The 23,245-nt window shown below is 45.8% G+C and overlaps 1 protein-coding gene across 4 annotated transcripts in view; it reads right to left on the bottom strand.

The window, feature by feature from the left end:
• LOC147630030 (kinesin-like protein KIN-14C) overlaps positions 1-23,245 on the bottom strand; it is a 170,614-nt gene that overhangs the window by 19,699 nt on the left and 127,670 nt on the right. For all 4 annotated transcript variants that reach the window (XM_086811613.1, XM_086811611.1, XM_086811614.1 and 1 more), the window contains exons 20-21: positions 9,862-10,550; positions 9,599-9,780 (exon numbers count right to left, since the gene is read on the bottom strand). In XM_086811613.1, the coding sequence (XP_086667739.1) occupies positions 9,599-9,780; positions 9,862-10,550 (871 nt within the window). The remainder of the gene's footprint in view (positions 1-9,598; positions 9,781-9,861; positions 10,551-23,245) is intronic.

Raw genomic sequence — 23,245 nt, 5'->3', positions numbered from 1 at the left:
CTTATACTCAAGGCTTTAGCTAAGATTTTATATGCAGATCCAAGGAGGGTGATGGGCCTCCATTGCTTGATGTCAGTCTTGTCCCCACTCTTGGGGATAAGATGAATCAGCCCCTCCGTGAGGTATGGAGACATCATACACCCGACAACCACATTTCCTGAAAGGCAACTATGATAGCATCTCCAATATGATCCCAAAAAAGAATAAAGAAGGCGGGAGAAAGACCATCATCCCCTGGGCATGAACCACTGGAAAGAGCATGCAGTGCATGAAGGAATTCATCCTTCGAGAAAGGGGCATCCAGGGAAGAACACACAGCATCTGTAATGAGCCTCGGCATGCACTCCCAAACTTTCTGCCGTGCCACATCTCTCCGAGGGGAGGGCACCTCTGCAGTCAACAAAGACCGATAAAATTCTGAAGCAATACCCCTCACCTTATCAGGCTCAATCTGAACCTCACCCTGTGAATCCTGCAAGTACCTCACAGAATCCTTGCTATGGGAAGGCCTGTGTGCTGAAAAAAACTCTTTGTTGCATCTGTCATCCATCTAAGTCCAAAAGGCCTCGTTCGCATGAAAGGCGAACTCAGCCCTCCTGTCCATGGCCAACTGCAGCTGTGCTCTAACTGTTGTCAAGAGGTCTGTAATCCAAGTCGCATGTGGATGCTTTTCATGTTCCCTCTCAAGAGTAGCAATCCTACGCCTAATAGCTCTGTCCTTGTCCAGAGCCTCCTTCTTCTTAGACAAGGCAGTGCTATGATAATGATGGTGGCTGGTCCTCTCAAGAGCTAGCGCAATATTATGATTAGGATCAGGACCATCACAAGATCTCCATCTCTCTGATCTCAAGGGAAATGTCAGCATCTAGATAAAGAGAGTCAGGGATACGGATACGGGGAGAAGCCAAGCGAGCCCCAGGCTCCCTGAGACACAAAACGACGGTACAAATGATCGGATTTGGTGGTGCCACGCATAATAGCAATGGTGCCTCCTCTCTCCAAGGACCAATCATCCACATAAAACCTGTCCAGATGTGCAAAGATGCTCTCATCCCCGCTCCTTCGGTTATGCCAAGAGAAAGATGAGAAATTTGCCTTCTCTGGAAGTCATCTCAGTCCAGCAATCCCTTTCAAAAAAGGAAAGCCATGAGGCTCGCTCCAAAGGGTGTAAACCCCCTTCGCGTCCACCCTTCTTGTCACAAGGTTGCTCAACCATATTAAAATCTCCTCCCACTATCCAATGATCAACCTAGGGAATGACATTTGTAATGGTGTCCCAAAAGGCCACCTTTTCACCTCTCACGTTAGGTGCATAGATATTCAAGATTCCCAATTTCTGACCTTCATGATCAAGATCCACTGCGCTCTAGCGGGGATGATAACACCGTGCCCAATAACATGAGGTATAATAGATGCTGCCACTGAAATACAAACACCCCCTCTAGTCCCAATTGCCGAGGACCAGAAGGTGTGGCCAGAAAGCATCTTACCAGTTTTGCCACACCGAGATCTATCCAATTTGTGTTCCTGCAACAAAATCACATCCATAGACCCTCCTGTAACAGCAGGGTGAAGCTCGTCCTTCAGAAGGCGCTTCCTACCACAAGTGGGAAGCCCTCCAAGGGCCTGAAAATTCCATGAGACGATTCTCATGGAAGAGAAGAGGGTTTGACTCTCGATCTAAGAAGACGATGGGTAGCCTGAGGACGCCTCTCATAATGCTGGAGGACGGGGAAATCCACGGGGCAAAGTCCACTGAAATGCCCTTGTCCGAGGCCCTACACCGTGCCTGCATATGTACGAGAAACCTGTTCGCCCTGCGGGGCATCAAGGGCAATGGCATCATGCTGAAAATCCTGCAATACATGATGCCCAGTGTGCTGAACGTCCTGCATATCGCCCCCTTCAAGTAGAGAGGACTCCACAAAGTCATCCTGATCTGAGATATCATCTCTCTGCAAAGATGCATCAGCTGACACATCCCTCTGACAAGAAACATCATCTATCTGTACATGATCCGAGGAAGCCTTCCCATCAATCGCACTAGGGGGGCGGGCGTGAGAAACAGCTCGCCACACCTGGCAGACTTTGAAGGACGGGAAGGAACCAAGGGAGGTCGCGCCTGAGAGGCACGCTTACGAGGGCTCCTGTGACCTCGAGCTCGAGGATAATCTCAAGCAAAGTGACCCTGTTGGTGACAAACCCGGCACTGATTGGGTTTACCTGTAATCTCCATACGTTGCTTCAAAGGGCCACAAGGGCCTGGAAGCAAAATATAGTCCTCAAAGAGCTCAATGTCACGGGCAAGAACGATGACCCTGGAGACAGCATCCGCCGAGGCAGTGACCACCAGGGCAGAAGATGTCGACAAGGCGTGAAGGGGGGGCACTTGAAGAACAAGCCCAAAGGCAGACCTGATGGCGCTCTAACATAGGCCAATATGCGCGAGGAAGACCTGGGAATCTGAGAGTAATCGGGAAACGGTTCCAGTCTTCCTCGGGCCCAATGACAAAGGGCTGCCCTTGAAAACCTCTTGAGACTGCGTCCTCAAAATCAAAATCCACTTGGAAGAAACCTCTTCCAAGCAACCTGACATCTCGAAAATGTAGAGCGAGGTCGGAGGGCAAAGCCGCCAGGACCCAATCCCGAGCCTGAAGACGGGATGGGTGAGATCCAAAGATTCTGGCAATGAAGGTCATTTTGGAGTCTTTTTCTATTTCGGCGTAGAGGAACGCGAGCTCGGCTTCGGAAAATACAAGGTTCGCCCGGCCGATGGAGAATGATTAGCCATGATGCTAATCGAAGAAAAAGGCCGACTTGAACCCGGATGAGGAGCAATCCGAACCAAGGGGAAGAGGAAGGCGTTGAGGCGGAGGAAAGGAAAGGAGGGAGGAAAAGGGAAAAGCAAAAAGGAAAGGGAAGCAAGGGGGAGATGGCTGGACACAAAGGCGAAGAGGGGCGGGGGAAGAGCAGCACAACAGGGCTGTGCAGAGGAAAGAGGCGGAGGAAAGAGGGGAGGCGTTTAGAAGAGGGGAGGCGAAATGATCAATAGGAGGGAAGGGCAGGCAGGGGTAGGGGCGAACAGAGGGGAAGGAAGAGGCGAATTAGGGCGAGCAAAGGCAAGGAGAAGAGGCGGAGGAGGATGGGGGCTGAAGCAGGAAGAGAGGCGGATGGGCGCAGCGAAGGAGGAAGGAAACAAAGGAGAAAGGAGGGGCGCAGCAATGGAGGAAGGAAGCGAAGGCAGAGGAACAGAGGCGGAGGAAGGATCCGAGGTGGAGGGGAGCGATTCAGGCAGCGAAGGAGGAAAGAAACGATGGGGGAAGGAGGGGCGCAGCGATGGAGGAAGGAAGCGATGGCACAGGAACAGAGGCCGAGGAAGAATTAGAGGCGGAGGGGAGCATTTCAGGGTTCGGGGACCTCGCGGTGCCTGCTCGTCACTCTCCCTCAATGTGCTACTTGGCCGACCCCTTGGAGTGCTGCTAGCCATAGAGGGAACCCCCCTTCTTTTAAAAGTTGAGTTTTTCATCAGCCTATCATCCTCAGACAGATGGTCAAAGTGAAATAGCAAATTCAGCTGTGCTTGACTTGCCCAAGTCACAAGTGTTATGTATCTGAGTGGAAGTCAAATTGGGAAAAGTATTTGCCATTGGTTGAGTTTGCATACAATAACACAGTGCAGTCTTCAACTAATAAGGCTCCATTTAAGATAGTCTATATGGCAAGGTGGTGCTTCCACCTATCTTACGAACAAAAGATGAAATCTTTGCAGCAGATGAGTATGTCCGTGATTTGGATACTGCGTTTGCACAAGTTTGGACAGCCATAGAAAGATCTCAAGCTAAACAAAAAAAGGCAGCTCACAAACACAGGCGAGAGGAGGTTTTCAAGGAAGGTGATTGGGTATTACTAAAGTTTGAGAAAGCACATCTTCGGAGGCGGCTAGGTAAGGAAGGCTGGTTTCCTAAGCTTTCAAACAGGTATTATGGGCCATTCCAAATTTTGTAGAAAATAAATGAAGTGGCATATAGATTGGTATTGCCTGATCACTGGAAAATACACAATGCCTTTCATGTCAGTTTGCTGAGGCCTTATGTGGCACCACCTCCTATAGAACCAGCTTTGGAAGATCCACCAGAAGTGGATGAACTTGAGGAGGTATTGCAACTTGAGCAGATAGTTTTTCATAAAGAGCGCAAGCATGCAGGTGGCAAGCTAGTGCGTAGGTATCTTGTGAAGTTTAAAAACTATTCGGCTATGGATGCAAAATGGATGGACGAGGATTATTTTGCGGATTATCCGGAACTTCTGAAGGCCTACTTAGAAGCTTTTCAGTTGCGGTCAATTGCTTAGAAGCTGGGGGGAATGTCACAAAATTCCTTACAGCTTCTATTTTCCTACTGTTCATGTGTGGCATGTGGAGCCTGACATGACATACATGTATGGCTGGTGTAGCCTGACATGGTGTGTCTGTGTGGCATAATGAGCCTGACATGACAGTACATGTATGGCTGGTGTAGCCTAACATGATAGTACATGTGTGGCTTGTGGGGCCTAACATGGTGTACATGTATGGCCCATGGAGCCTGACATGATGAAATTCTCTTGGACTAGCTATCTTGGAGATCTTTTGTAATTATGTTCTGGGAAGGTTCCGGAAGGATCATGAGCCCTGGACATTTTATCAAATACAATTGAGCAGATGGGTGTTTCTTCCAATCTAGCTGCACTCATGTGTGTGCATGACTTTGATTTTATCTTTGGATGACTTGTCTTGTTTGCCTGGACAATTGCATTGTCCATGGGACCGGGGACGCATGGGCACCCTGTGTACGTGTATGTGCACACCTGTTTGGGATTGACAGGTGGTCTACATGTGTTTTGCAGGTGCTAAGTGTACCCAAAAACCCAATTTACAGCTTTATGGTTTCATATACTAAAAATTATGGGTGCACGTTCACACACTTTTAAGTAGCCGGACAATTTATAAGGTATTCAAACTGGGCAGGACTTATTTAATACATGTGGCAGCCATAAGGTGGGCACCGGACTTCATATATACCCACTTCTAGGACGCGCCCCCCTTTTTGGACCCAAAAAGCACACGTTTGAGCTATTTCCGGCGGGGAGCCCTTATTACTTGCAGAAAACTCAGATTTGGAGCATGTGCTGCTTTTCTGGGTGCATGGGAGCTGGTCAACCAGTTTTTGCAGCTATGGGCAGCCTTTTTCTCACCGTCCATCGCGACGGAAACCATCCAGGTGCATGGTAGAAGTTGGTCGACTACTCCTGGGAGCCTTTCTTGTTGCTGGCCGCCTGTTTACAGCACTTAAAAAACTGCTGGTCAGGGCACAAAAGGGAGGAGAAAGCTGGCCTATTGGAGGGAGAGTCATCTTTTGCTGATTGGAGTCTTCTTCGAATGTGTGTTGCTGTCAGGCGACCCCTTCTATGGCTTCTGAGAGCTGGTCGACTGTTGCTAACAACCCTATAAGGCTGGTTGACTAGTTCTATGAGCCAGACACGAGGAAGATGAAGATGCAGAGCTGTCCCGGGCTGATGTGGGAGTGCTATGGGCTGTCCATGGTTGTCCTACATATGCTTTATGCTGGGAATGCTCACTTGTGCTAAGAATTGTCAGCAAATTTAGTTTATGTTATGTTTTCTTGTTTTCATATTGTATTGGAAGAAACAGGTGTAGCCAGTGGAGAACCCTGGGCACCCGCAAACAGGTGTAGCCAGTGGAGAACCCTGGGCACCCGCAAAGTTGTATTGGAAACAGACTCCTTTTTGGTAATCTAACCATAAAGGGGGGAAGGGGGGGCGTCAGCCCATCTTCTAGCCCCTAGTGTGGTGTACTGTGCAGATTTGTCATCTTGTTTTATCTGGCATGCTTATGTGTATTTTCAGATTTCATGATTGATAAGATTTTCCGTGTACAATTGCTCTTCTGTTTACAGCAGAGACCACCATGTAAAAATAACAAAAAGAAGAGTCTAAAATGTGAAGTCATAAAGCTCAATCGTGTCACGAGTGCTCTGATGGTCGCGATTTAAAAAAAGAAGGGGAGAAAGCTATCTGCGTTAGCGATCAAGGCACTTGCTGAAGATATGCAAGGGGGAGATACGAGTCGATCTGAAGCAGGGCTATCCAGTGATGAAGATCTTGACATCTTATGCAGCTGTGAAAAAGAAAAATCGGCTTGTCTTGATCATGACGCTATTTGCAAAGACGAGATGGAGGAAGCTCACATAGTCGAGAGAGGGAAAGTTCGCCTGGTCATGAGCTGGTTAGGTCACACAGTCAAGAAGAGGTAAGTTCGCCTGGTCATGAACTGATTAGGTCACACAGTCATGAAGGGGGGAAATCGCTTGTACCTCTACCGGCAAGCGTGCAGCGCGATCTGACAGAAGTGGGAAAGTTACCTGTCATGACACGCCTAATGCCATCTCCAGTAATTTGTGAAGATATGCAGATGAAGGAATGGGCTGATGTTCAGGACGAGATGCATCTGCTGGGGGGCAAACAGGCCATTAATAAGGTGAATGGAGGTAATAAAACTTTTATGGATTCTCTTGGACTTGATGCCATGGCTTGTCAAAGTATTGAGTGGGCTAAAAAGAGAATGTATCAATCTCTACAAGAAAAAGGCATGTTAGAAGTTCAACACATAGAGGGAAATAGAGGAGAATCTTCTGCAAACTCAGTAGAAGTCTCAATTTCTTCTGAATGGACAGACAAGTAGCACTCTTTGCCTCATGTGGGTTAATGCTATACTGTACAGGGAAGGTTCTTTCCAGACATGAGATTAAGGGCTGGCTGGAAAAGGAGATTCTACAAGCACCTGTGGTTAGAGAGATCTTCTATCTAAAAAAAGGGTACTACAATGTCCTTCTAGCTGATCCCACTTGGGTTCCCAAGGTGCTTGCCAAGGCCCCGTTGTTTTTTATGAAAAGCTTTATCCATGTTTTACCATGGGACCCATGCTTCAATGTGGATAATGGGCTCATCATTGCATGTCCGGTCTGGGTGGAATTTGTGGACCTACCACCTTGGCTATGGCCCTCTATTGGAGATTTTGTGAAAGCACTTGGAACACCCTTGTTTGTTCCCTCTAATCCATCCCTTGGAAAGGGCTCAAACAAGGTTTGCATTACTTGGGATACAGAGGTTCCCACCCCCTCAGAAATGAATATAAACCTGGGTCAATATGGTAAGCTAAAAATTAGCTTACACTTTGGTTCATTTGCAGGGGCTTGTTTCCATTGTGGGAAATTTGGTCATTTTGCCAGGGATTGCATGAAAGCACAAGAACAATTACAGGCTGGGCAAGTGCAGGCTAGTCAAGTGCAGGCTGGGCAAAGCAAGCACTTAATTCCAGAGCAAGGACAAATGAACAAGGGAAGGAAAAATTCTGAACAACATAAGACCACTAAAGCTTTTCTATGGAAGAATAAGCAGGGCAAGAGACCATGTTCCTTCCTAGCATGGTAGAAGGTGTGTAAACCCAAGAAGGATGGGGGAATTGGCATCCTAGACATGGAAACACATGCAATGGCGAGAATGCCAAAAATGTTGACTTCCTTTATACAGCAGAGTCAACCTTGGACTAGGATGCTTAAAGAGCTTTCTTTGTATATGACTGTGAGTTGGCAAGGCAAATGGAGGAAACTCTCTTGGATTGATAAGATTTTTTCCCATGCTCCACTTGTCCTTAAAAATATGCCCTTTGCTGAATTTCTGATTAAGAAATGGAAGAGGTTCATTCCCCTCATTCAATGGCAAGGATCTCCTAGAATCACGGGAAATTAATAAGGGGGGGTGGCATTTTTGGGCTGCAATGTACATGGTCCCATTGGGTTTTGGGTAAAAAGATTGGTCCAGCAGAGGAGAGTAACAGCCTTTTTGGATTTGCAAGATTTACATGCCTGTAGGAGATTTGGTCTACGAGGAACACTCTGGTCTTTGTTAATAATGGCATGCAAAGTGTAGATCCTAAGAAGCTTATCTGTTTAGTGAAAGCTAACATTGCTACTCTGGTGAGTGAAAACAAATGGGAGTCAGATACAATGAAACTACTCACTAAGAGGATATTGGATTGAGCAATTTCTATGGGTAGTTCTTCTCTTGATAACATGTTTGAGAAGACTAACCCACAGTTTATATGTACTCTTTTCATATTATTAATATAAATACATCTTCACTAAAAGAAAATAACAAAAAGAAATGAGAGATCTGGCTCCTTCACTATGAATGCCAAAGCCTATGCCAATATCTGCGCTGTATAACTGGAGTGATGTCATAACTCTCCCAATGAGGCCTGAGATATGCTAGGGTTTGGAAATCTGATTACCTCCGTAAATTTTGTGCTAAGCAGAAGAGCTCGCTCCAACATTCTTGTCAATGGAAGCTTTCCAATTCTGAGATATGTCAGACATGGTTACCCCTTAGTCCATTCTCTATGGCCACTCATCCATTGATTGAAGCCTTAGAACTTTCTACTCACGAACATAAGATTGAGGGGTTGAAACTCCTCAATGGCTGCCAGTTGGTCATTCAATGTTTTGCAGATGACTCAATGTTGTTCCTCAAAGCCAACAATGAAAATGACAAAAAAGCTTTAATGATTATACAGAAGGTGAATAGATCTCTGGGGAATGCCTCTTCCTGAGAAAGTAATCATTGTGTGTGATCCTAGGCTTTATAGCTTTGTTTAAAGAACTGGATATCTGCATGGAACATGTCCTATGCCATACAGATTGTGATTTGGCAGATCTGAGTCTCATCTCAATGCTCAGAGTGGAGACAAGGAGAGCAGAGGGCATTGCTAGGGAGGGCAGGATATGTAGTCTCTGCACCCTGGAGGCTGAGACAGAGGAGCATTGCATCTGTAGATGCCCGGTGTACTATGAGATTTGGGGGAGATTTCACTGCCTCTTCCTAGAGGGTTTTGGCCCATTATCCAGGATTATAGACTTTCTTGACCAGAATTGAGGCTTTTCTTGATGGATCTGCGCAGACACAGATCTCCTTCTCAGAGAGGGCAGAGTGCAGACTCAGAATACTTCACAGCCATGGCCTTGCAACCCACTGGATTTTGTGGAGCCCCCAGATGGACTAGACAACACACACAGGTGTTTGCATTTACAGCACCTTCTTCAAGAAATATACCTCTTCAATTTGTGCCAATAGGGAGAGCTCCCATCATTACCTTCCACAAAAAGGTTTTGAGTACTTCTCTGCTATGAGAAGCAAAAGGATCTCCCAAATTCTACGTGAAAACATCAAAAAGAAAGAGGAAACACTAAATTCACTAAAGTGTCCCCTGGGATGAGTGGAATCTATCATCCATAAGTGACTAGTAGAGTTACATAGTCATCTGACAATCTCCTCAAGGGACCACTGTGAGGCATATCTTTCTCTGACTCTGACGTGTGACACAAGGATCAACTCACATGACGAAAAGCCACAAAACAAACAAAGTGGAGCTCATAAACGTAGTTGTAAAAGGCTGATTTACATGCCCACAATTGACACCCTGTAAACACTTCATGAACTTCAGTCCAACAGAGAATAAAAATATGCTTTCGAACTTTGTACTTACAAGAACCATCAGCAACATGCTTTGCCCCAAGAACCGGTTGCTTTTTGGAAGGTGTGTGCTCCACAGCTAAAGCAGGTGACACAGATGTTGATTGCCGCCTGGCACGAGAATGCATTTGCCCAATATTTAATGATTTCCATTCACCCCTTGAAGGACGTGGCATTTGTGGCTGAGGCGGTTTCCTAGAAACAATATAAAATATGTCGCATGAGCAAGGTTACAAGCACTACACAGGTAACAGACAAAAAATTAACACAAATTACCTTTGATCCAGGAAGGTTCTTTGCCCTTTCCCAATATAAGCTGTCTGCTCTACCATGCTTGATAAGGAAACTTCTGTTTCTGCTTGTGAAACGTATCCGTCTGACAGTTCACTGCCAGTATCCAAATCCCGTGCTTGTGTTCTATCTGCCTCTGCATGTAGATTGGTGTGCATGGCCTCCAGTGTGTGTAGATTTCTCCTTTTGTCCACATCAACCTTCTTCAAACCCACTCCACTCTCCATCCTTGAAAACTCTGGCAAGGATGATTCATGGTGATTTTTGTCTTGAATCCTAGAAGTATCTACTAAGTCTGGCAAGAATGTTTGCGTATCAGATTTCCCTATCTGAACCCCATCTGATATAGATGATAACTCATCTAGAGATGCTGTCCCAAGGAGAGAGGAATCTGTACTGCTTCGTATTCTATCTTGCCAATCCTTTGCTCGAGCTTCAGCTTCCATAGCTAGGTCACTCTTTTCCTTCTGATTGACATATCTCAGATTAGCATAATTATATGCTGCTCTATTCTCTGAAGTACCACTTCGAAACTGCTTCTTTGGTTCCATTATTTTTTCTTTGCCTGATCCATCATGTATTCTATTTGATTCTTTAGGAGATGCTGGCGGAGAAACTGCATCATCTAAATCCTGTGACTGAGATCCATAATACATTCGTCCAGTCATCAATTTCTACACAGGCCCACAAATAAATTTAAGAATTTTTAAATGGTCACATTGGGGGGTGGGGGGTGGGGGGGGGAGGAAATGGGGGGAAAGGGGACATGTTCCAATTGCATAACTATAGTTGCATATTATGTGGCATTGTAAGTTGAAGTTGGGTTATTGTGTCTAAGCATGAAAGCATTTGGGGTGTCTACTTACAGCCTGAAATATCAAAATGCACGTGAAGCAGAACAATATATTCACCAAGCATGGGACCCGAAGAGGTGGTCACTTGGGCAACCACAGCACTATATAAGCATGTGACATATCATGCTCCACATTATTGAGGGTTTCTCGATGGAGATCCAAAATGCTATTGGAGACAAACCAAAGCAGCTTACTCCACTCATTTGTCTCAACATCATCCGCCATTCCAAACTTGTTGACCAGTAGTCTAAATCCATATTCTTACAATAGCCCGGGGACAGGTAGAGGTGGTGGGCTCATATTTATACCTTGGGGTCACATTTACCAGCTCATCAGGGAGATTCTCTATGGCACAGGCAGCCAGAGATAGAGTGACACGAGGGTACGCACCACTAGCAATTTTGGAACGCCAGTGTCACCAGGCACACTTCCAGGAGCCCCATACTAAGGGGTGGCTATTTGATACACTAGTTACTCCAGCATTGATGTATGCAGCAACAGTATGGGCACCAGGTTTGGCTACATCCTCATGGACACAGATAGAGTGCCCTCAGATTTTGATGCTCTCACGAATGATCCGCAGCAAACCTTCAGTACCACATGATATCCTTCGAGCGGAGTTTGTTGTACCACCTATGTTAGTAGAGGCCATGTTCCACACTATATCTTTTATACACAGGATGCAGGAGCTCCCACTAAATCGGGTATCTCGGGCTGCTTTTGAGGCATCCAGACAGCTTGCTGGCGAGGGACATACCTGGTCATGGTACTCCCAGGTGGTACAGTGGATATCATCACGCAGGATTGATATTGACAGATTACCACCCTTACAGTATGACCTAGCTGCACCACACAGACGCCTCTCTCAGACAGAGAGGAACAGAGTCATGAGACATGACATTTGGCAGGGCCACATACAGGAGACTTGGCTATCTCCCAGTTAGCCACTCCCGACGAAGATGCTCTACTACAGAGACCACTTCTTGAGAACCTCCACAGACGGCTTCATCCAGCAACCACGATACTTGGAGGTCCACTTATCACATGGAGCCAGAGTAGCCATTGGGCGACTAAGGGTCGCATCACACCAACTAGAGATCGAGACTAGGAGAGCAGCATGCATCCTTCGAGCAAAGCGCATTTGCAGATTATGCCAGACGGGGGTAGAGACAGAGGAGCATTTTGTTTGCCAGTGTGGTGCTTTGCAGGAGATCAGGGCATGCTATCCTGAGATTTTTAGAGGGACCACATCACTTAGACAGATCTGGGAGAGATCGGACCAGAGACAGCTAGGAAGACTACTACTAGCACTACAGAGACGCAGGGAGATCTTACTTCAGACACCCGCACATCATAGCGGAGGAAGACAGTCCCAGTTGACTGACTTCTTCCAGAGATTGGCACCAGTAGCCCAGCCACACACATTGGGAGTGACATCTCAGCGAGCGGAGGAGATTCGAGCTAGGCGACAACCCAGACTAGCCGGCTACCAGACACCACGGCTACACCACAGAGAGACTGCGGCCATCCGGTCTTGACACCACCAGGAGGTCGAGGAGCAGCTGGCACATTTTCGCTCTGATCCAGGACGCATGTTCCAGACATTTACGGCATCCTCAGATCGGATGTATGACATATTGTCCCCAAACTATGGGACTGGATGGAGTTAGGAGTAGATAACATATCATACTTGTATCACCCCTTCAGCATATAGAGATGCATTAGTAGCCCTAGTACTCCATCCACACCCTCTCGTTTGTACACCACCATTGAGTCCCCTATGGTCGTGTTGTCATACTTGTACATTTTATTCTCACTCCACATTTTCCTCTTGATGACTGGAGGAACATCATTGTACTACTTGTTTGTCTCATAGGCCAATTTTGGCCTTTTGCAGACGTTAATATATCTTTCTTCTTCTTTTTTTTTTCGTGAAATGGTGTTTTATATTATATGTAAAAATATACATCAGCCACATGGCTCACACAGAACCTATGGCCCCAAAAAAACCCCCACAAAAGATCCTCTAAAGGATCATGACCATGAAAACCTGTACACTAATAAGAAAGCCTCATAGCCAAATAAGCATCCCAGATAAGAGCATCAAAGATGAGCCAGCCGAGCCGCCGTAGACCATAACGAAATAACATCTGCATCCAATAGCTGAGCTGAGAGAAGAGAAGAAAACTGCCAAAGCAGCAAACCGCGGATACGTAGAATGTGCCCATGTATTCTAGACAAGGAATCAAAGATGAACCCATTCCGTGTAGTCCAAATATGCCAAAGTCCTGTCCATCTAAGGAAATGGAATATCACAAGGTGACTGTCCGAAGTAATGACTAAAGGACAAATCCCAAATATCCACTAATGAGCCGAAACAGTAGAGCTCTCTAATGCCTCCCAAAAGCGAGAAACAAAAGACCAAATCTGACGGGCCACTGGACAACTCATGAACAGATGCATAACTGTTTCACTGCATGTCATGCAGAAGAAGCAAGAGGCCATGTAATTTTACGACGGCTGAGCTCATCCCGTGTAGGTATCCCTCCCACCAACATCCTCCAAATGAAAACCTTACCTTGGTAAGGGAGTTTAGACTGCCAACCACGCATAAGAGTTTTCTGCCACCATGATTTAGACTTGTGCAATCCCCACACGTTATTGGCATTGGCTGAAACCCAATCTTTCTCTGATACGAGCTTATGATAGACTTGGTTAGCTGAAAGTGATATCAAGTCACCAGATTTACATAGTGCCCAATCAAGCCAAGGCTGATCTGCAGATGGCCGAGGCAATGGAGTAAAAGGCTCAACTGCATGCATGATGTCAACCCATAGTGGCTGAAATGTCCGAGGAACCCTAAAGTGCTGCCGAATACGACGAAACGAATATGGCTTGTCACGACCAGGTATCACAGCATCTCGGATTCTTACCAAGCCTAACCTGACCATGCGGTTGAGTCGTATGCGTGAAGCATCTCTATCTGGCCAAACAATGACACACGACTCCACAAATGTTTCGAACTGCAAAGAGTTCAAAAGTAGTCTTTCATGACCAGGATCCCACCGAGCCAATAGTAGAACTTCATGCCAAGAAAGGAGAATATGCGATAAAATGTGAGATGAGTGAATACGGACAGGATGAGCCGCATTCACAATGTCCCACCATGAAGCCTGCACACGTGTCCGTCCATGTGACAATCCCTCCAACTCAATCAAGTCACGAGCCATGAATACCCAAGGCTGCTCCTGCAAACACATATCCTGAAAAAGCGCCCACCTACGTGCCACCATATGCAAGCGGACATCCAGTAAAGCAGCCCCACCCATTCTTTTGGGCGTCATAATGTGATTCCATGCTATCCATGTTTGACCCATAATATTTCTTTGCCTCTTCCACAGCATAAACCGAATGGAAGCAACCAAACGGAGAAGCGATTTGTGCGTCCAAGGTAGCAAAGACAAAAAATAGGAAATCATGCGAAGCATAATAACTTGAGCTACCTTAACCCTCACGTGCATAGGCCACCCTTGAGCTTTCCAATACACAAATTTATCCGAGATCCGAGCAGAAATCCAAGCAAGAAGCGCTTGGGAGTCCACATCCACACCCACCGGATACCCAAGATGACGAACAATGTCTCCTGTATGCACCACACGGCCTTGCCACCCTAATGCCTCAAGATCAAATTCCATGCATACAATGAGGGCTGATTTTGTTGAATTTATTTTCAGCCCAGAAGCCAATGCAAAATTATTCCAAGCTTCCATTGCTCGATCTATATTGGCTTTTTCGGCCCTGAGAAACATAAAAGTGTCATCCGCAAGGGCTTGAGCAACCAATTGCTTGCCATGAGGGAGATGCAAACCAACCACTTCACCATGTGATGCCATAGCATCTAGGCGAGATAACATAGGATGAGTGGCAATGGCAAAGAAAAGAGGGCTAAGAGAACAGCCCTGCCGGAGAGAACGGGTGAGAAATACCATCCGAAAGTCCTCCATTGAGCATAACCCGCGTGATAGAGCCAGAGCCAAGTAAATGCACCAAATTAGCCATTTTGGGACTAAAGCCCATGGCTGTCATTAACTGAGAAAGGAAAGACCAGCTGACATGATCAAACGCTTTTTCAAGATCCAACTGCACCATCACAATCTCTTGCTTCTTTGCCTTGACATAATCCACTCCAATTTGAACATTAAGAATATTATGCAATATATTCCTGCCATGCACAAATCCATATTGATATGGATGAATAAGAGTAGGAAGCACCTTCTGTTGGAAATAAGTGCACACTAGGTGTACTATTTCTCTAGTCTAAATTTCAGTTCAGTCTTTGTGTCTTGAGTCTAGTGCCATGTGGCACCTCTACATTTATCCCATAAGTGAGTCTACTCAATCTTGTACTTCTCACCTATAAATTGTAGGTGTCACATCAATGAATGTATCAATCTTGTGTCTTGTCTACACTCATCTCAAGGTAACTCTTTGTCTTTCATTTGTGTCCTTGTTTCATTTCTAGTCTATTGCTTTCATATTTTCTACATGGTATCAGAGCCATGGTTTTAGGGTTTCCCTGTTTTTCCTCTGAGCTTTCGCCATTCTCTCCAAGTTGTCCCACTCAATTCAGCGCAGCCCACTTGGCGGACTTGCCTGCATTCGCGTACATGCCTACAGACTCATCGCAGATTTTACAAGGCCTTTGGTGTGGCTTCACCCATGGATTCGCGACTCTCCGTTGCAAAGTGCTGGTGTTTGTTTTCAACTCGCCTGACCTCAAAAGCTCGATTGAAGCTCGGTGGAAGGCATCAACGTCCCTTCAAAACATCAAATCCATGTTGCGTGGCACTCCTGGCTGCGACATGGCTCGCCAGAAGATTTACAAAGGCCGCGTCACCGTCTATGTGTACAGCGTGAAGCCTGCGGGCTCACCTTTTCACATTGAGAAAAGAGCCAAGGACATTGTCTGCGAGATAACCAATCTCAATAATGGTCTCGATCTGTCGCGCCTTCTCTCTCTCTATCAAGCGATGGCGAATCAAGACACCTCTACTACTGTCGGGACAGTGGTAGGAGGAGCTCCGACATCAGTGTTAGCGTTCTCACGGGCAGCTGTTGGCGCCTTTCTGGGCCGCATCTCAAAGACTTGGCAGCACACAGTCTCGCAGAGTCGGCCATGGCGGGAGCTCCTGGACCGCTCATCCTTCGCCAAGCCAAACTCTCTGGCCGAAGCAGGCAGCCGGATCCGCAAGGACGGCGCCTCACGTACTGCGGTACTCGCCTTAACTCTAATCTCTAAACCTGTCTCTCTTTTCCTGCTTTGTGGCCTCCTTGCAGCTTGGGTCTTCGCCTACCTCATCAGAACCACTCCCCTCATCCTCTTCAACAGAACTTTCAGTGAAAGGGAAGTCAATGTCGGATCTGTTCTCATCTCTGCTGCCATGTTACGGTTTGCAATCATCTGCATCCATGCCACTCTCTTCTTCATCAACATGTGGGTTAGCTGCCCATTGGACCAGCCAGACATGCAACAGCAAATTTAAAGCAGAAATCAAGTGTATGATGTGTTCTATTTTCAGTCTACTCTCTATCTCTTTAAAAAATAAAAATAAAAATATAATAATAATAATAATAATAATAAATAAAAATAAAAAAATTATCTCAGTTCTGAATTTCATTTACTTCTCTATCTTGTACGGGATTAGACACTGCCAAATCTGGTAAGACCTTCCCATCTCTCTCATAATTATCTATGTTATTCATGCTATCTACCACCATTGGTCACCAATGATGTAGATCATGGGGTAATATCATGTCTATTTGTCTACATGGACTTATCTTGTCCCTATCCAAGAGGCACCCCTGCATTACCCACTCTAGCAGGAGGATTGCCCTTGAGGAGGGATTATCTATCAAGGTCCATCTCTCTATCTATCTACAATCAGTCAGTCTCTCTGTCTATGTGTCTATCCTGTGTGTCTATCCCATAGTAGCACGAAACGGCGTTTCCGCCCCCTGGAAACGGTTCGGGCGTTTCCGGAAACGGCAGGCCGGCGGAAACGCCGTTTCCGTGTATTTTTTTTTTTCAGGTTTTGACGGGGGGGGGGGGGGGGGGGCCGCGTGCGTTTTTTCATTTTCGCTCTCCTTTCCTGCGGCGCTGCGCTTCTTCGAACCTTGCGCCTTTTCACCACAAAGGGCCAAGGCTCAAGGCCAAGGCCCTAAGGCTCAAGCCTTTGCCCCCAGTGCCCCCCACAAGGCCCCAAGGCCTGTACTCTGCAGGCAGCTTGCTCCAGTGCTCTCCAATCTCACAGGTGGCTGCCCATTTTTCAAGGCTTCAAGGCCCAACTTCCAAGCCTCCAAGGGCAAGTGTTCTCGAGGGTAAGTGCTTTCAACTTCAAGTCTCACTATGCCTACAGATCCCTATTGGCAGTATGCAACAAAAGGGGATGGATATGTCGGAGGTGGGGGTTCCCGCAAGTGGAAATGTAATTTTTGTGGATATGAAAAAACAGGTTCAGTGACCCGGGTAAAAGACCATTTGGGGCATGTCCCAGGCAGAGATGTCGCTTTATGTCAAAATGTGCCGCCCGATGTATTGGCATCACTTGAGGGTTGGAGAAAGCAACGCCTTGGTTTGGATGTTGGTGAGCAACATATGGCAGCACATGCAACAGGTGAAGCATCCTCGAGCCAAGTGGCCTCTTCAAAGAGGACTAGAGTTGAGAGCCAGATAGATGTATCTTCGAGTGTGGGTGAGGGCCCTAGTGCAAAGAGGACACCTTTACCTAGTGTGGAAGTGCCTGCAAAGGGTTCATTGCAAAGAGCAAGCATTACAGCAGGCTTGCAAAAGCAAGCCATGAAGGAGGCAACAAGGGAGGTCACGCGCTTGTTTATACGGTGTGCTATCTCTTTCAATGTGGCTCGCACCATACAATGGAAGAAGACCATGCGGGCCGTTAGCCGCATTGGCTGTGAGTGGGAGGGTCCCTCGGCTGAGACAATCCGCACACGAGAATTAAAGAAGGAGAAACTCAACGTAGAAGGCCAGCTTGAGTTTTTGAAAGAAACATGGAAGAAATATGGCTGCACTATCTTATGTGATGGATGGTCAGATGTACGCAAGAGGAATGTGTATAATGTGCTTATCTCCTCTTGCAAAGGCACCATGTTTTACAAGGCCATTGATGCATCGGCTGCGGGTCTCACCGTTACAGGTCTCTTTATTTGGACACACATCAAGAAGGTGATTGAGGAGATTGGCCCACAAAATGTTGTGCAGGTTATTACGGATAATGGAAGCAATTGTGTCTCCATGGGGAGTATGTTGGAGGATGCATTCCCAACAATTGTGTGGACCCCTTGTGCCTCCCATAGTCTTGATTTATTGATTGAGGATTTGGGGAGAATTTTTTGGGTCAGTGAAATCTTTGCCACCGCGAGGAGCATTGTCAAATTTGTGACACAAAGACCAAAGGTTTTGAGCATGTACAGGGCTAATAGTACCTTGGAGCTTCTCAAGCCATCCACTACGAGGTTTGCATACATGTTCATAGTGCTTGAGCGGCTTCTTCGTGTGCGGCCAAATTTGATTCGCACTATTAGTTGTGATGCATGGATCCAGTCGGGTAAGAGTATGACCCCAAAGTTTGTGGATTTTAGACGCAAGATCCTCAATGAAGCATGGTGGGAAGAGGCAGAGGCATGCTAAGTTATAACTTTAAAGTCTTTCTTTGGTTTTGTTTGTTACTTGTAACTTGTAGAATCGCGGAGATCAAGCAGATTTGGCAAACCCGTTGGGTCTGGTTTCATAGACCAATCCATGCTGTGGCTCATGTGTTGCATCCTCTATGGCGTAGCGAGGATCAGCTTGAGTGTGAGGAGCTAAACGATGACTTCCAAACCTATGTGGAGAAATGGTGTGGTGGCAATTTGCAGATGTTGCGATGCTTAGAGGATGATCTCCTTGCTTTCCGCAACAACTCTCTCATGTCTATCTGACATTCTCTCTCTCTGTGGGACCACTCTACTGGCTGATTGTCTCTCTCTATGTCTGTCTATGATCCACTCTTGTCCCTACCCTTGTGGACCCATATGAGGATATCACTTGAGGAGGGGTGTCTCAAGATCTTTGTCTCTCATGTCTTGTCTCTCAGTCTATCAGTCTTTATATCTGTCTTCTAGTTTTGTCCATCTTGTCTTCTAGCTTGTCTCTCAATCCTTGTCTAGTCTCGCTATCTTGGTCTTATCTTTTGTCATGTCATAGTCTTGTCTTTTTGTCTTCCTCCTAGTGTCCACTTAAGGAGGGTGTTGGAAATAAGTGCACACTAGGTGTACTATTTCTCTAGTCTAAATTTCAGTTCAGTCTTTGTGTCTTGAGTCTAGTGCCATGTGGCACCTCTACATTTATCCCATAAGTGAGTCTACTCAATCTTGTACTTCTCACCTATAAATTGTAGGTGTCACATCAATGAAAGTATCAATCTTGTGTCTTGTCTACACTCATCTCAAGGTAACTCTTTGTCTTTCATTTGTGTTCTTGTTTCATTTCTAGTCTCTTGCTTTCATATTTTCTACACCTTCTGCAAGCGATTGGCAAAAATCTTTGTAAAGATTTTATACATAATACCCATAAGTGAGATTGGGCGCCATTGAGCCAAAGAAGTAGGCGAAGGGACTTTGGGCAACAAAAAAAGTATGCCCAACTTCCAATCGGCAGGCATATATCCCTCATCCCAAACCCTTTGACAAATAAGCGTCAAAGGCTCTCCAAGCTGATCTGCATATTTTCGGAAGAACTCATTTGTCAAACCATCCCAACCAGGGCTCTTTCCCATGGGAAGTTTGGAGAGAACAGCTTCCACTTCCCCTTGAGTAACAGGAGCATCAAGCTGAACCGCCACATTAGGGTCAACTTGATATCGTACTTCAGTAAACAATGACTCCCTTGCAGCCAGGACAGCCGGCGAGATATCCTCTCGAGGGGCAAGCAAATCTTCATAAAACCTGATGCAATGCTGAATAACCTTAGAAGGTTGAGTAACCAAGTTGCCTTGGGCATCCATCAGCCTAACAATATTCTCACGCATATGTTTTTGATGCAACTTATCATAGAAGCGATGAGATTGACAGTTAGCATCTTGCAAAGCATCAAGACGTGCAAGTAGTTTAAAGCGAACATATTTTGCTTCCTGCACCCTAGATAGCTCCTTTTTTAGCCATTCTATGGCATCCACAACTTCAGCATCCATAGAGTCAGTAAACATGAACGCCTGCAAGCCCTTTAAAAGCGACTCAAGAAGAGCCACATGCTGTTTTTGTATAGAGGCATTAGCAAGACCATAATGCCGCGCCAATTTCCGAGTGTTGGTAAGGAACACTGGCCAAGCATGATAATCAGCCATGGACACTCTTGTGGAGAAATGTCGTATCAACTGACGCATATACACATCAAAAACTTCATGCTCCAAAAAAGTGTCATTTAAGCGCAAAGGCAAGCGTCCCAACAAGCCTTTATATGCATCCACAGGATGATAGACCATTTCAAACACAAGCGGCCAATGATCCGACAAAACCTGTTGCTGATCAACCATCATAGTAAGAACCTCTGGCAAAAAGAGATCTTGATGTAAAATATACATCCTATCCAATCTAGCATAAGTGCCCCGAAATTGTTGTGAGGCATAAGTGTAACCCCTTTCATCTGGATGCAACCACGACCACATGTCTTGTTTTAGCGACCTTGCTGCAAAAGCTTCCCACGCCATTCTCTCCGGGCCATCCATCACAGAGTGAGGCGACGTGGCTTGCTCCCCGGAGAGACACATATTAAAGTCTCCCATCACAAAGCCAGGATGAGAGATTGAAAGAGCACACAAGTCATTCCACACCAAACGGCGTGCACGAGCATTATTTGGAGCATACACCCCTAACAACCATAAGGGCGTATCATCCCAAACAATCTGTATTACTAGAAATCTTGCAGAAGCTCACTAGTGATCTGCAGCAAACGTGCAAACTCCGGAGAAGGTACCTGAGAACTTTCCTCTGCATTCTCTCCAACATTCACCAGAGTGTAGCTTGCATCAACATCAAGCCTTTGACGTTTTTGTTGCTCCGAGGCATCTAAAGCATAACCCACATCCTTCTCGATCATCTCCTCAATAAGATCCATGTTAAGGCTGTTGGCAGCCATGCCACCAACAGCAGCAGCCGGGTCATCCAAATCCATGTACAAAAGCAAAGAAAACCCTTTCTCTCTAACCTTAATTCAGCACCTGAAAACCCTAATTCAGCACCTGCAAACCCTTAAATAGTTGCTTGAACCATTGCTGCACCCTTGAGAAAACCTGCAAACCTGAATTTTATTTTTTATTTTTTATTTTTTTAATCTTCTTCCACTGCTGCCTGAAACCCTAGAGCCGGAAACCCTGATTATATAGAACCCTGATTTTGCAGGTGTTGGTGTCCTTTGAGCAGAGCCTGCGAGGGATGCACGGGCACCAGTGAGCGAACCTTGAGCTGCGCACGCGGGAGCTGGTGACGAAGAGGCGTCGTGGGAGAGTCGGTAGCGTGCAGGCGGGTAGGGGGAGTGCAGCTTCGAGCCGGCGGCGTTGCTAAGGGTACACTTAATATCTCTCTCTCTCTCTCTCTCTCTCTCTCTCTCTCTTTAATATATCTTTCTTTCTTTCTTCTCTCTCTCTCTCTCTCTCTCTCTCTCTCTCTCTCTCTCTCTCTCTCTCTCTTTAATATATCTTTCTTTCTTTCTTCTCTCTCTCTCTCTCTCTCTCTCTCTCTCTCTCTCTCTCTCTCTCTCTCGCACACACTCAAGTCTCTCTCTCTCTCTCTCCCCCTCTCGCAAAATTGAAACTAAAGGTTGTATACTATTAGTAAGTACTTTAACGTTCATTGATGAATCTTCAAACTTCATATTTCAAAATTTTATAAGTAAACTATAAATTTTGTGTGTGTGTGTGTGTGTGTGTGTGTATACACACACATCATGCTCCAAGTAATAGTTACTTGGAGCATGATGCATTCAAAGCACTGATACTTGAGGCCTGTCAGCCACTCTTTCCTCAATCTTTCATTGACTTGGATTATGCATGGACAGCATTTATTGCTCGCATGCAATCAGTCATCCGTGATTATGGTAAACAGTATCTGGAAGGTTGGAGACAGACTGTTGCTTATGCTAAGCAAACATGCCAATCGTTAATCGAGCTTAGTCATCTTCGCTCCCTAACTTTGGCTGAAGCCACTTCTTTATGTCAAGCTCGTCACTGTATTCAGGTAAATGATCACCGAAAGCTTGTCAAATGGGAGATACGGGCACGACAACAGGCGCTTTTGGACAAAGGCTACTATTCCAAAAAAAATTTCAAGAGTTTACATTCCAGAAAACAAGCTGCATCTATATGTCGCACTTTAATTTCAGATGACACGTGGACCTCCACCCGAGCACAATTGGCTGCGACTTGTGTTACCCATTTCTCCTCTCAATTTGGTGAAGACGATTCTCACGCCATGGAAGTGTGTGATGCACGTCGTCGGTTATTACAGCATGTATCCCCCATCCTTTCTGCTACTCAGGTGCAACAACTAGAAACAAAATTCTCTGAACAAGAACTGTCTGATGCAATCAAGTCTTGTGGGCCGATGGAAAGCTCCAGGATGGGATGGCCTTACAATTGAATTTTTTCTTGCATATTGGAACACCCTCAAATTACCTTTGCTGCATATGGTAAACATTGCCTGGGAGACAAGGCAAATGCCAGCTTCCTGGAAAAAAGGATTAGTGAAGCTGTTGCCTAAAAAACACTTATGTCAGTCTTTGGCAGATTGGAGACCAATTACCCTTATGCCGGTGATATACAAGATTATCAGTAAAATGGTTGTCAATCGCATTAAGGGTTGCTTGAATGATGGACTCCATTCTGCACACTATGGATTTATTCCTCGCAGGCACATTACAGATAACATTGCAAATGCTTATATTGGCATTGAATATGCCAAATACACGCAGCAGGATGTCTTATTATTGCAAGTGGATATTGCTAAGGCTTTTGATACTATTAAATGGGGTTTCATTCAAGAAACCATGCGTGCTCTGGGATTTGGAGAAAAAATGCAGAATATCATTTACTGGCTTTATGCTGATAGCCAGGCGGCTTGTATATTGTCAGGAGATCTCTCAGAATCATGGACTTTGCATCGTTCAGTTAGGCAGGGATGCCCTTTAAGTGCTCTTTTGTATGCTATAGCGACGCATCCCATGCTTCTTTATATAGATCATTTGGTTGATACTGGCAGTCTTCATGGATTGAACATTCAGAATAGACGTCAGTTGGTTGCTCAGGCATATGCTGATGATTCTTTTTTTCTTCCTCGCAACACACATCAGGATCTCTCTACTTTGATGCAGGCTCTTTCTTTGTTTGCCCTTGCGGCTGGCCTAGAAATCAATTTTCAGAAATCTAAATTGTTGCCTCTGAATTCAAAACAGTGGCATAATTTGC

The sequence above is a fragment of the Cibotium barometz genome, chromosome 17 (genome assembly GCF_041138505.1).
Source record: "Cibotium barometz isolate CiBa-2024 chromosome 17, ASM4113850v1, whole genome shotgun sequence".
Classification (NCBI taxonomy): Eukaryota; Viridiplantae; Streptophyta; class Polypodiopsida; order Cyatheales; family Cibotiaceae; genus Cibotium; species Cibotium barometz.
The sequence above is the reverse complement of the archived record's forward strand: the minus strand, read 5'-3'. Positions and strand labels throughout refer to the sequence as shown.